A 12,684-nucleotide genomic window follows, 5' to 3' on the forward strand; every position below is an offset into this window, starting at 1 on the left:
GCCGACGGATGTGGCTCCTTGTCACTCGATGAATAATCCTTTTGATTATCCAACGGATGATTTTCATCATCCGTCGAGTCCACATATGTCAACAATCCTTCAACCAAATTAGACTCAAGCTTCTCTTTACTCTTCTTCCAGGCTGCATCACCAAAGGACTCAATACCTTGAACTTTAGTGATTTGAGCATGAACATCTCTGGATGATTTTCATGTCTTAATCACTTCATGTTCTCGTTCAAGCTGCTTCTTTAAAATCTCTTATTTCTTCAAGGACTCGGTTAATTCATCCTTAGCAATCTTATACTCAATTCTCAATTTCTCAAATTTAATAAATTGAGATTGTAGCACATTATTCCTCTCACTTAAAAATAAATGATTTTCTTTAATTTTAGCATTTTCCTTAGTGAGGGACTTAAATGTAACACGTAGGTGATATAATTCTGTGCACATATCATTTATTGCATCATTACACTCAGCTTTAGATAAATGTGCTAGGTTAGTGGTGATTTCCTGATTACTTGAAGAACTTGTTTCTGTTTCATCAGATTTGGTCATTAGGGCTAGATTGATATAGCTTGTTTGTTCATCTTCATCCACTCCATTTGTTGCCTAGTCATTCTCCTGTGTAATGAAAGCCCTTTCCTTTTATTTGAGCAGCTCAAAGTATTTCTGTTTATAATCAACAGGCTCAAACTTCTTTTTGCTGGAATCAGACTTTCTACCTTCACTAACAAAATGACCCGCCAAGCCACATTTGAAACACTTGAATTTTGACTTATCAACCATGTTTTTGTTTGGCTTAGCTGCTCCAAAATTCTTCTTGAATTTGAGCTTGGCAAATCTTCTGGATAAGAATGCTAGATGTTCATCAATATCATTCATGTCATCTTGGCTCAATTGATCTTCATTTTCAGCTACCATCCCTTTACCCTTGCTTTCACAGACCTTTGATGTAGACTCAATAGCTTCTACCTTCATCTCTTTCTCCTTCTCTAACTCAGTAACCAGTGCTATGGACCCTCCTTTATTCCTTCCTTTCTCCATACTTTCATCTTTCTCTATTTCAAGCTCATAGGTTTTTAGGATGCCATACAGTCTCTCCAAGGTGAACTCCTTGTAATTTTGTGAATTTCTCAATGAGACTGTCATTGGCTTCCACTCCTTTGGAAGAGATCTAAGGAACTTGAGGTCAAAGTCTTTTTTTATAGACTCTTCCATGCAAATTCAGAGCATTTATTAGCTTTTGAAATCTACTAAAAATATCAGTGAGAGACTCACTTTCTTCACAGTGGAAATGCTCATATTGCTGAATCAGTAGCTGCATCTTGTTCTCCCTTACTTGCTCAGTACCATCATAAATAATCTGGATTGTGTCCCAAACTTCTTTGGTTGTTTTACCGTTAATGATGTTATCAAACATATCACCATCAACTCCATTGAACAATATATTCATGGCCTTCTTATCATTCCTGACTTGCTCAATATCAGGGTTTGGCCATTCATGCCTAGGTTTTGGAACAGATGGCTCATTTCCAGTTGCGGATCTCATTGGTACATGATGACCTCTCTCTATGCAGTCCATATAGGCCTCATCTTGGGAAAGAAGATGCCGGTGCATCTTCACCTTCCAGTGGTGATAATTATCTTTGTCCAGAAATGAAATTTTAACTCCAACATCCTTTTTGTTCATCTTGTTATTTCTTGTGATCTTTACACTCTTTGTACTTCAAGAGCTTGCTCTGATACCAATTGTTATTCCCTAAAAATACAAAAAGAATTGCAGAAGGGGGGTTGAATGTAATTCTGGCTACTTTTTCTTGATTTTAAAATGTTCTAACTTAATACATATAACAGTGTTTGATTAGCAATGGTGCGGAATAAAGAGAGATAGAAATCAAAACACTAAGTAATCAAAATAGAAGCTTTTAAAACTTTCTGGTGGATTTAAAAGTATCCACCAGATATATATATATATATATATCAATTGAGAACCCTGTGAATCTTTGGCTAGCTCACAGCTGCTTTACAAGTTTGAACAAACAAAACTACAGAGAAATACTTATAGAATACAGCTTGATATGTTTCTATGAAAAATGTATTTGCTTAGTTAATTATTCTACTTGCTACACTTGGTTTATATATCACCAAGTTTACATGACAATAAGATAAGATAATAAAACAAAACATATCTAGTCTAACTTCATGCTACTTCATTACTCTATTCCAGCATCTTTGAATGTCTTCACAGTTGCATGGAAATGGTAATGCTTCTTTGTTCTCGAAATCCTGCTTAGCAGGCTGCCACATTCCTTTTGTAAACACCCAACGCATGTGACTCTGTTGTCACTGTCAACAGCTATTTGAATTTGATCATCCGTCGGGACTATGTTTGTCATTCGTCGGGAGCTTTGTTGATCATCCGTCGGTAGTCTATTTGCCACTTGACTCTATTTCACTTATATAGAATTACAAGACATCTCATATGTACAGTTAGTCAACATATTCTGCAAATTAATCTAGTAGACAACATAACTTATAGAACCCTACACAATCTACTTGACTAAAACATGTTGTTTACAGAAATGTGCTACAGTACTTATTTGTTGCATAAGCTACACTCTCAATGGATGTCAAATTGTCATCCGTCAGGACTATAAAGTTCATCCATCGGGACTATATTAGATCATCCGTCGAGAGCTATAAAAATCACTAAGTTAAATCTACTAAGGTGTTTTGTTTAACTTATCAACAAGTTCACAACATATTCCTAACATTATGGTTACAGGCAGGAGTAAAGAACACTAAGTATTTTCACACTTCTTGTAATAGCAGAAAATGAAACAATCATATTCAGAGGGTTAAAAATGAGGAAGGAGAATGGGTTGATTGGAACTGTGGGCTAGATGAGGTAATTAAAAGGTACTTTTAATAGTTGTTCACTTCAGATCAGCACCACATTGAGGCTGTTTTGAAACATATTCCACGCTCTATCTCCGAGCAGCAAAATACCGAGCTGTTGAAGCCAATATCTGATGAGGAAGTGAAGGAGGAAATATTTCTTATGCATCCTGATAAAGCTCCGGGATCCGATGGCATGACCCCGACATTTTTTCAAAAGAATTGGTCGGGTGTAGGGAAGGATTTAGTCCACATGACAGGGAATTTTATCACAACAGGCTTATTGGAGAAGGAATGAATGCTACAAATATTGTTCTTATCCAAAAGAAAAAGCACCCAACTATCTTATCAGAGCTACGACCGATAACATTGTGTAATATTGTGATGAAAATCATTACGAATGTAATTGTTAATCGAATGAAAAAGGTGTTAGAAACTTTAATCTCAGACACTCAGAGTGCATTTCTCCCAGGACAACTGAATACCGATAATATCATGATTTCGTTTGAGATCCTACACTATTTGAAACACAAGAAGTTTGGTAATGAAGGTTATATGGCACTTAAATTGGATATTTTTAAGGCTTATGACCGTATAAAATGGAAGGTTTTAGAAGGAATATTGCTGGCAATGGGATTTAGCAGTGAGTGGACTTTCTTGATAATGTAATGTGTGTCTACGGTGAAGTACAACATAGTTCATGGTGATTTTGAAGTTGGCCACATCTTTCCTAGTAGAGGTTTGCGACAAGGAGACCCCTTGTCTCCCCATCTCCTTATCATTTGTGCGGAAGGATTATCAGCTCTAATCAAACATTATAAAATAAACAGGTGGTTGAAAGGCATTAAAATCTATAGAAGAGCCCCAGTAATTAGTCATATGCTATTTGCAGATGACGGTTACCTATTTTGTAAAGCGGAGACAGAGGATGCACGGAAAGTTTTGGAGGCATTAACTGTGTATGAGCAAGCTTCGGGTCAGAAAATTAAGAGAGGTAAATCCACATTCTTTTTCGGTGTGAATATCATTCTGTATAACAAGGAGATGATCTGTCATGTGTTGTAAATTAATGAAGCAAATAATTCATCAAAATATAAGGGGATTGCCTAACATATTGGGGAGAAATAAATGTGTGGTTTTTGGCTACTTAAGAGATAAGGTGAAAACTAGTGTTCAAAGGTGGAATGAAAAGAAGATATCTAAACTAGCAAAAGAAGTTCTAATCAAAATGATGGCCCAGGTTCTTCCGTCGTTTGCTATGAATGTCTTCTAACTTCCACCGGAACTTACTCGTGAGATAGAGAAATGTATGTCCAAGTTTTTCTGGAGTACTTCCCCGAAAAATAGTTCCAAAATCAGCTGGATGTCATGGGACAGAATGGATAAACATAAGCATACAGGTGGATTAGGGTTCAAAAACCTTCGTGATTTCAATAGAGCTATGTTAGGAAAAATTTGTCGGCGTCTTATCACGAATGAGGACATTTTGGTGACCCGTGTTTATAAAGCTCAGTAGTATGCATATAAGAATTTTTTGAAGCCAATTTAGGTAACAACCCTAGCTTTATCTGGCGGAGTGTTCTTGAAGCTAAAAAAGTTATCAGTGCAGGGTTAAATTGGATGATAGGTAATGGGGAAGACATTTTAATATTACGTCAACCTTGGTTATCCAGTGAGGAAAACCGCTATAATAACACTGATTCTCCTTCGATAGTGAATCAAAAAATGGCCTCATTGCTTCGTACTGGTACCAAGGAATGGGATCTCGATGTTATTAGAGACATTTTTGTTGAGAGAGATCAACAAGTATTGTTAACACAATCATAGAACAAGAGCTTGAAATGGATGTTTTGTGTTGGAAATTAGAACAATCTGGTCAATACTTAGTTAGAAGTGCCTATAAGCTTCTCCAACGACAGAAAGGAGACTGAAATATAGGAGTAAACATGGTGCTTTGGAGGATGCTATGGAAAATTAAAGCTCCCCCAAAGGTGCTTAGTGTTATATGGAGAGCTTCCAATCACTGTCTTCCAACGAAAGCTCAATTGCAAGTTAAGCACGTGCAGATTGACAATGTATGCCCGATGTGTAATGAGGAGGTGGAATCAATCAGTCATGCTCTAGTTCAATCTAAAATAACAGCTATTTGTTGGCAGGTATTTTAAGCCAAGCATTATTACATATGGCAATATAGAGTTTTCAGTTTGGTTGGAACACACTTTAACAGGTCAACCAATAAACGCCAAAACCAAATCATTACCCTTTGTTGGTCCATTTGGATATCAATAAATGACTTTGTTTGGAATAAAAAATGTTGGCCAATCATGAGAATTGTTGCTAAAGCGTGGGAGTCTCTTTCACAGTGGACAGGGACTCAGTGTAGATCCTTCGTAGCATCACTTCAGCCTCCCGTGTTAGGAAAATGGTGCAATTTACCGGGTCAAGCCACATCAGAACGAAGTAAAGATCACAGTTGATGTAGCAATTTTTGCGGATGGAGGAATTTCAGCTATATGCCTTATTGCTCGTGTTTTGGATGGTTATTTGCTCCAAGCTAAGTCTAAAAGCTATTCAGAAGTAATGCATCCTACGCTGGCAGAACTTATACCAGTAAAGGAAGCTTTAAGCTGGGCGAAAGACATGGGATGGTCTAGGGTCATTGTCGTATCTCATTGCTTGGTGGTAGTCTAGATGATTGAAGCATAACCCCTATGCGCTCAAGACTTGGACAAGTTATTGAAGAATGTAGGGAGTTAATAAGAGAGATAAACAACTGTAAGTTATATTTTATAAAACCGTCTGCGAATATGCCAACACATGAACTTGCTCATGTGTCGCATATGTACCCTGATCGTACTTTTGACTAGGGCTGTAAACGAACCGAGTCAAGCCGAGTTTTGACATAAACGAACCGAACTTTGTTTTTTTCTTAACGATCTCGAGCCGATCCGAGCATCCTTACCAATCAAAATTTCTGTTCGAGTTCGAACTCGTTAACGAAACGAGCCGAACTCGAGCTGGTATCGAGCACTAACAAACTAACTCGATTTCGAGTTGTTATCGAGTAGCTCATGAAATAGTTAAAAATTGTATTTTTTTTAATATTTACAAGCCAATCCAAATTTAAATTACAGGCCCAGGCCCAGTCCATCTCCAATTAACGTCTGAACTCTGAAAATTAAAACCCTAAAATCCTAAATGCTTAAGCAGGAAAGCCGCAGCAAGACCGCACCTCTCAGACTCTGACTCAATCGAATCTCAGATTCATAATCGAACAAGACTCTCAGATTCTTACTCGAATAAGATTCATATTCAGTAAGTCTCACTATCACTTCTCAGTCATATTTCTTTCACTATATATACGCGTGTGTGTGTTTATCGAGTTCAATTACTATTATTACTTCATATATCCCTCCTTTTTATCATCGATTTGTGTTGTTTATCTATCCCTTTATTTTATTGTAGGGCTTTAAGTTGAAATGGCAGCAAGGAAAAAGCCTCGTTTTGAAGTCATTCCCGAAAATGCTGAATTTCAGCAAGAATCTTTAAGAAGTCTAGGCGATGAAACACCATCTGAAGACACTGCTGCTGATGAAGGTAACACTGCTGAGCAACCTGAACAAGAAGAGATTTCGAGGAAAAGAAAAGGTCAAATCAAAAGTCAGACTGTGGAAGTCGAAACTCAACAATCAAATCAGGACACTGAGATTCCTTATCAAAAGAAGGAAAGAAAGAAAAAATCTTGATGTTGGCCCTATTTGGACACTGTTATGGTGAAGAATGAGAAGATGGCCGTGTGCAAGCTCTGCAGATATCCAATGAAATTTAGTAAAACGGGGAGCACAACATCGTTTAATAGGCATGTTGATAAGTGTGTTCTTGCACATGGAGACAAACGTCAAACGCAACTGCAGTTCCAGCCGAGCGACGAACAGTCATCTGAGGTAGCACTTCTAAAATTTAAATACGATCATTCTGAGATGAGAAAAGTCATTTCTCATTATATTCTGGTAAATGAATTACCCTTTAGGCACGCTGAGAGTTTTATGTTTGATGTCTTAATGAGAAAAGCTACTCCATTTTGGGAAAAAATAAGTATGCAAACAGTTAAGAAGGATTGTTTCAGTACCTATGAAATTGAGAAAAGGAAGTTAAAAGAAATTTTCAAATTTGTTAGGAAGATAAATATTACAACTGATATGTGGACTTCATCTCATCAGAAACTAGGATATATGGTTGTAATTGGTCATTGGATTGATTCCAATTGGAACCTCAATATGAGAGTTCTTAACTTCTGTAATGTTCCTCCCCCACATACAGGATATATGATTTCAGAGGCTTTATTTAAGTGCTTGAATGAGTGGGGCATAGTTGATAAAATTGGTACAATTACCGTGGATAATGCCAAGGCTAACGATGTTGCTTTAAGAAATTTAAAACAGACTTTTAGTGTTAGAAAGAAATTATCAATTGATGGTAAATTATTTCATGCTCGCTGTTGTGCACATATTTTAAATTTATGTGCCAAGGATGGGTTAGATCCGATAGATGAAATTGTTGGGAAATTTCGTGATGGGGTTAAATATGTGGCTGTCTCGGAGGGTCGGAGGATTAAATTCGCTGAAATTAGTTTGGCTTTAGGCATTAAATATAAATTCTGATTCTAGATGTTTCGACTCGTTAGAACTCCACATATAATATGTTGTCATGTGCACTTCAGTTTAAAGAAGTTTTCATAATGTATGCCACATCTGATGAGGGGTTTAGGGATTATGTGCCTGGTCAAGAAGATTGGGAAAGAGTGGAAGGTGTGTGTTCTTTTCTTGAGGTTTTTTGTGATATAACGAAGGTTGTTTCCGGGACTCAATGTCCGACCTCTAACTTATTTTTGTCAGAAATCAGATTGGTTAAGGAAGTAATAGACAAGATGATAATTCACTCAAATTTTCATATTCGAGAGATGGCACGAGAGATGAAATTGAAGTTTGATACATATTGGGGCGAAACTAATCTAATAATTTCAATCGGTGCCGTTATGGATCCACGGTTTAAGATGAAGCTTCCAACCTTTTGCTTTCCTACCCTTTATCCAATGGCAGGAGAATCAGAAAAAAATCTGACCTATTTAACAAATTCTTTGACTGAACTTTATCAAGAATATTGCTTTGCAGAGAGGGATATTAGTTTGGAAAAGAACGAAATAAGTCAAGTATCTTCTTCCGATACTAATTTCATGAATGAACAAGGTCAGACTCAGACACCACAAGGCATGAATGATTATGAAATTTTTATTAGGGAGAGTGGTGAAATTGTGGAGCCAACAAAGTCAGAATTGAAAGAATATGTGAGTGAGAAAATTATTGCCCCGACTTCGAAATTTGATGCTCTAGCTTGGTGGAAAGGCAATTCTTCAAAATTTCCTATTTTATCGAAGATGGCATGTGATGTGTTGAGTGTACCTATAAGCACTGTTGCGTCGGAGTCTAGTTTTAGTGCTGGAGGTAGAATGATCGAACCTCGTAGGTCTTGTTTAAAACCTGAAACCGTTGAAATGTTGCTTTGCGGTGCTGACTAGGTGCGTGAATTCTATGGACTGAAAAAATCTAAACAATAGGTATTAATATATATATATATTATAATATTTCTTACATTTTTCCCCCTCGATTCATGATTCTATAATGTGTAACTTATTTCCCATTTTAACTTGTTTACAGAAGGAGGACAAGGATGTGGTCATACATTTAGATTGACGGTGTGACTTAGTTCATTGAATTCAACGTATATGCTACCAATAATATAAGTATATAACTCTCTTTACTTTTGGTCATACACATCTGCAAGTAATCTGTACTTTTGGTGAATTATATAGCTTTCTGTACTTTTGCACATAGAACTGGAACCTAGAATGTCAAACACCAATTGAATTATATTTGTAATCTGTGACACTGGTCTGGAATGAATTTTCAGTTAATCTTAACATATCTTGAATGAAATATCAAACAAACTTGTTTAGATGCATATCCTTCTGTTAGAGACTTTTTTTTTGTTTATTTAGTGGTCTGGAAAGTGTATAGCAATGAGATTTATCATTTAGAATAATATATGTTAGGGTAATCTTGAAAAATATAGTTGTTCGATCCCTGCAAACTGAACTTTGTAAAATTCAGATACAACATGGTACTTAATTTACAGCTGGTCTAGTGGTCCTAAATAATTTGCAGCTGTCCAAACATACAGGGTAAATGCTGAGATTTATACATAGTGATATTTATCATGTGATTATGATCCATTAGCTTTGAAGATGCACTCTGAAGCTCCAACAGAATTCACTGCATATACTGGCACTTAAAGAATTGTTGATGTGCTTTTGATGAGTATATATATTTTAAGTTTACACAAGTATTCATTTAGAATTTTTGATGTGATCAAGTTTTAAAGCTTGAATTGGACATTGTCATGCTAAAGTGCTAATTGATCTACATTGTAATGTTTCATACTATTTTGCCAGAAGCTGCTTTGTGGTGGCAGGATTACATAAACTATATGTTGTTAAATTGGTCTGAGTCTATTTAGGTGGCAATAAGATCCTCTGTATAAAGTAAGCTGACATGGTTATGTATTAACATGGCTGTTAAACGAGGGGTTTTCTAATAGATTATTGATGTTAAATTGTTATTATTCTAGGTTTTCTTATTTTAGTCAAACATCTTTATTCCAGATTATTGATATATTTTCACTTGTTTCTCATTAAAGACTTTATATTTGCATTTTATATATTTTCTTTGGCAGTGCTGTAGCTTTTGGTTTTCTGGACTATTTTGGATCCCTTTTTGGTGACCTCTTGGAGTCTATGATAAAACGCGATGCTGGTGTCAAGGACTCAGGTTTCGTCATCCCTGGTCTTGGTATAATACATTTACCCCTTCGTTATAAATGGTTGCTTATCTTTTGCTACTACCATTCTGCTAATGAATATTTCATAAATTTATATGCATTGTCTAGTTTCAATGATAATATCATTCACCTGCTTTGATAAAATGTGGAAGGATGGAGTCATAAAGTTAACTTGTTCACTTAATCAATTAATGTTTACTGCTCAATCTGGACTGATATGCTAAAAGCCCATTTCGCTTCTGAATAAATATGCTTGACTGAATAATTATGTTGAGGATTACATGTTTGAACTCTGTTTTATGTAATATTGCAGAATGTTTTGGATTCACCTTCCAGATATGCAGAAATCAGAATGCTTTGGGCCTCTCAAGTTTAAAGAATGAAGACTACAACTGGTTCAAGCCTTGGACTTGGACAACTTTGTGTTTTTATTTTTTAAATTGTAATATTTTTGAAGGCTTTAAGTTCTGAAACTTTTAAGTACTTTTTCTATTTTTCATCAGTATCAGACTATCAGTTTTTGACCAAGTGTTACAAATATTCTTGTTTTTGACTGGAAAATGTGTATTATAAATTTAATAAAAAAAACCTGAAGTATGTAAATAAATATAAATCATAAAATATATAGTTTTTTTGAGCTTTTAACAAACCGATCTCGAGCTAGCGATCTCGAGCCGATCTCGAGTCGAGCTCGAGTCGGACAACCATAAGCTCGGTTCGAGCTCGTTTTGCTTAACGAACATTTTTTTTATCGAGCTCGAGTTCGATCTCTTAACGAGTCGAGCTCTTAACGAGCCGATCACGAACTGTTCACGAACATCTCGGTTCGTTTACAACCCTACTTTTGACCGAAGTTATGTTCCATTTAGTGTTAGAAACTGTATTCAGCCTGATTTGGAGTAATGAATTGCATTTCGTCAAAAAAAATAGCGTCAAAATAACATTGTCCATAAAATTTATTCCATCCACATTATAATTTACACTAAATATCTAAATAAAGATATGATATACTTATTTTTACAAAAGAAAATTCCTCGTTAATATATAATAGAATATAAATGAAATATGTGGTGAATAAATATTTTTTTTGTCAAAAAAGATAAGGGTATAATATGAATTATGAATAATGCCGAATTTTGTGTAAAAATTACACCAAATGTATTTTTCACAATAAATTTGGTGTCACGGTATTTAGTTGGTGTAACTTTAACATCATTATAGTTTTGCATTGGAATAGGTTTTGCTCTATAACTTACATTATAATAGTGTTATAGTGTTGGGTTGAAGTTACTCTTAGTTTATATAATATAAAATACTCCCCCAGTCCCGCTTTATGTGACCTTCTTTCCCTTTATGGATTTCCAAAAAGATTGAACCTTCTTTTTATAGCACTTATTTAATATTATCACAACCACCAATTCATATAATTCACTTACTTTAACACCCACTACCTGAAATCCATTTATGTGGCTAACATTGAAGTCAATCTTTACTTTATTAAAAATCATACTAGTCAAACAAACTCACATAAATTGGGACGAAGGGATATATTTGTTGAGATTACGATTTTACGATTTTTAAAAATTTAAAAACCACATCATAACCGCAAATAAGCGATTATTAAAATTTTCATCCGCAATCAATCTGTGTTTTGTCATTATCCGTAAAATGCGGTTCAGTTACGAGTGGTACGAGCGATTAATGTGGTTAGGTAGTTCATCTGTACACCCCTACAATAAATAACATGTATCATGTCAAAGTACATTTATTATCGTGGCCGTCCGTTTGGACCGAACAATTTCATGCAAACATATACTATACAAAAATAAAACACAAAATGCTATCAATATGTGTGTCCACTGGTGTGACACTGTGGCAACCCTATTCTCGTTAGCCCCTCTCAAATTGAGAGGGATATGAGGATCATACAACCCCAACTTGGAAAGTAAATTAGACATCAGATGATAGGGTCTTGGTGAAAAGATCTGCAAGCTGATGTCTAGTAGGGAGATATGTAAGTTGATTCAAGCCTTCAAACATTTTGTCTTGGATGAAATGGCAGTCAACTTCGATATGTTTAGTTCTTTCATAAAAAAAGGTTATTTGCTATACGTATAGCAGAATCATAATACAACATTACATGTCTCAAATTGGTTACACATAATTATTCTAACAATCGTATGACTCAAGTGACTTCTGAAATAGTCGAGGCTATAGCCTGGTTAATCTGAATCAACACTAGAACGAGACGCATCATCCTATTTTATTTATTTCCACACAATATAATAATTACTCAATAATGAAACATATACAATTACAAGCTTTATATGCCTCTCAATTTGAGAGGGGCTAATGAGAAATAGAGTTGCCATAGTGTCAGACCAGTGGACACACATCTGATGAGGATCTTAGAACTCCAACTTGGAAAGTAAATTAGATATATGAAGAGTAGGGAGTAGTCTTGTTGAAAAGATCTGCAAGTCGATGTACAATTAATTTCAATGTGCTTAGTTCTTTTATGAAAAACTGGTTATTTACTATATGTATAGCATACTAGACTTGTCATCACAATACAACGTTACATGTCTCAAATTGGTAATATCTAATTCTTTTAACGACTGTGTGGCCCAAGTGACTTCTGAAGCAGTCAAGATCATAAAATGGTATTCAGACTTAGCACTAGAATGAGACACATCAACCTATTTTTTTTATTTCCACACAATAAGAGAATTATCCAATTATAAAATATATACAGTTACAAGCTTTTTGGAATCAGGGATTAGGCTTGAAGTTTAAATCATTGTAACCTTGCTAGAGAATTCTTTGACGTGCGGTGTATTTAACATATCTCGATGTATGAATTCGATCATGTAAGTGAGATGTTCTAGGT

The 12,684-nt window shown here is 35.4% G+C and overlaps 2 protein-coding genes across 2 annotated transcripts; both read left to right on the forward strand.

Moving 5' to 3' along the window:
- The first annotated feature begins 6,670 nt into the window (after positions 1 to 6,670).
- On the forward strand, positions 6,671 to 7,561 carry LOC141713483 (zinc finger BED domain-containing protein RICESLEEPER 2-like). The gene has a single exon (XM_074516918.1). It carries the CDS (start codon positions 6,671 to 6,673, stop codon positions 7,559 to 7,561), a length of 891 nt encoding a protein of 296 aa, XP_074373019.1.
- A 77-nt stretch (positions 7,562 to 7,638) lies between these two features.
- Positions 7,639 to 8,475, forward strand: LOC141713493 (zinc finger BED domain-containing protein RICESLEEPER 2-like). The gene has a single exon (XM_074516930.1). The coding sequence runs from the start codon at positions 7,639 to 7,641 to the stop codon at positions 8,473 to 8,475; it is 837 nt and encodes a 278-aa protein (XP_074373031.1).
- Positions 8,476 to 12,684: the final 4,209 nt, after the last annotated feature.

The sequence above is a fragment of the Apium graveolens genome, chromosome 1 (assembly GCF_009905375.1).
Source record: "Apium graveolens cultivar Ventura chromosome 1, ASM990537v1, whole genome shotgun sequence".
Classification (NCBI taxonomy): Eukaryota; Viridiplantae; Streptophyta; class Magnoliopsida; order Apiales; family Apiaceae; genus Apium; species Apium graveolens.

Coding starts and splice junctions, on each gene's coding strand:
- LOC141713483 (XM_074516918.1), top strand. CDS start 6,671: ATGGTGAAGAATGAGAAGATGGCCGTGTGCAAGCTCTGCAGATATCCA.
- LOC141713493 (XM_074516930.1), top strand. CDS start 7,639: ATGTATGCCACATCTGATGAGGGGTTTAGGGATTATGTGCCTGGTCAA.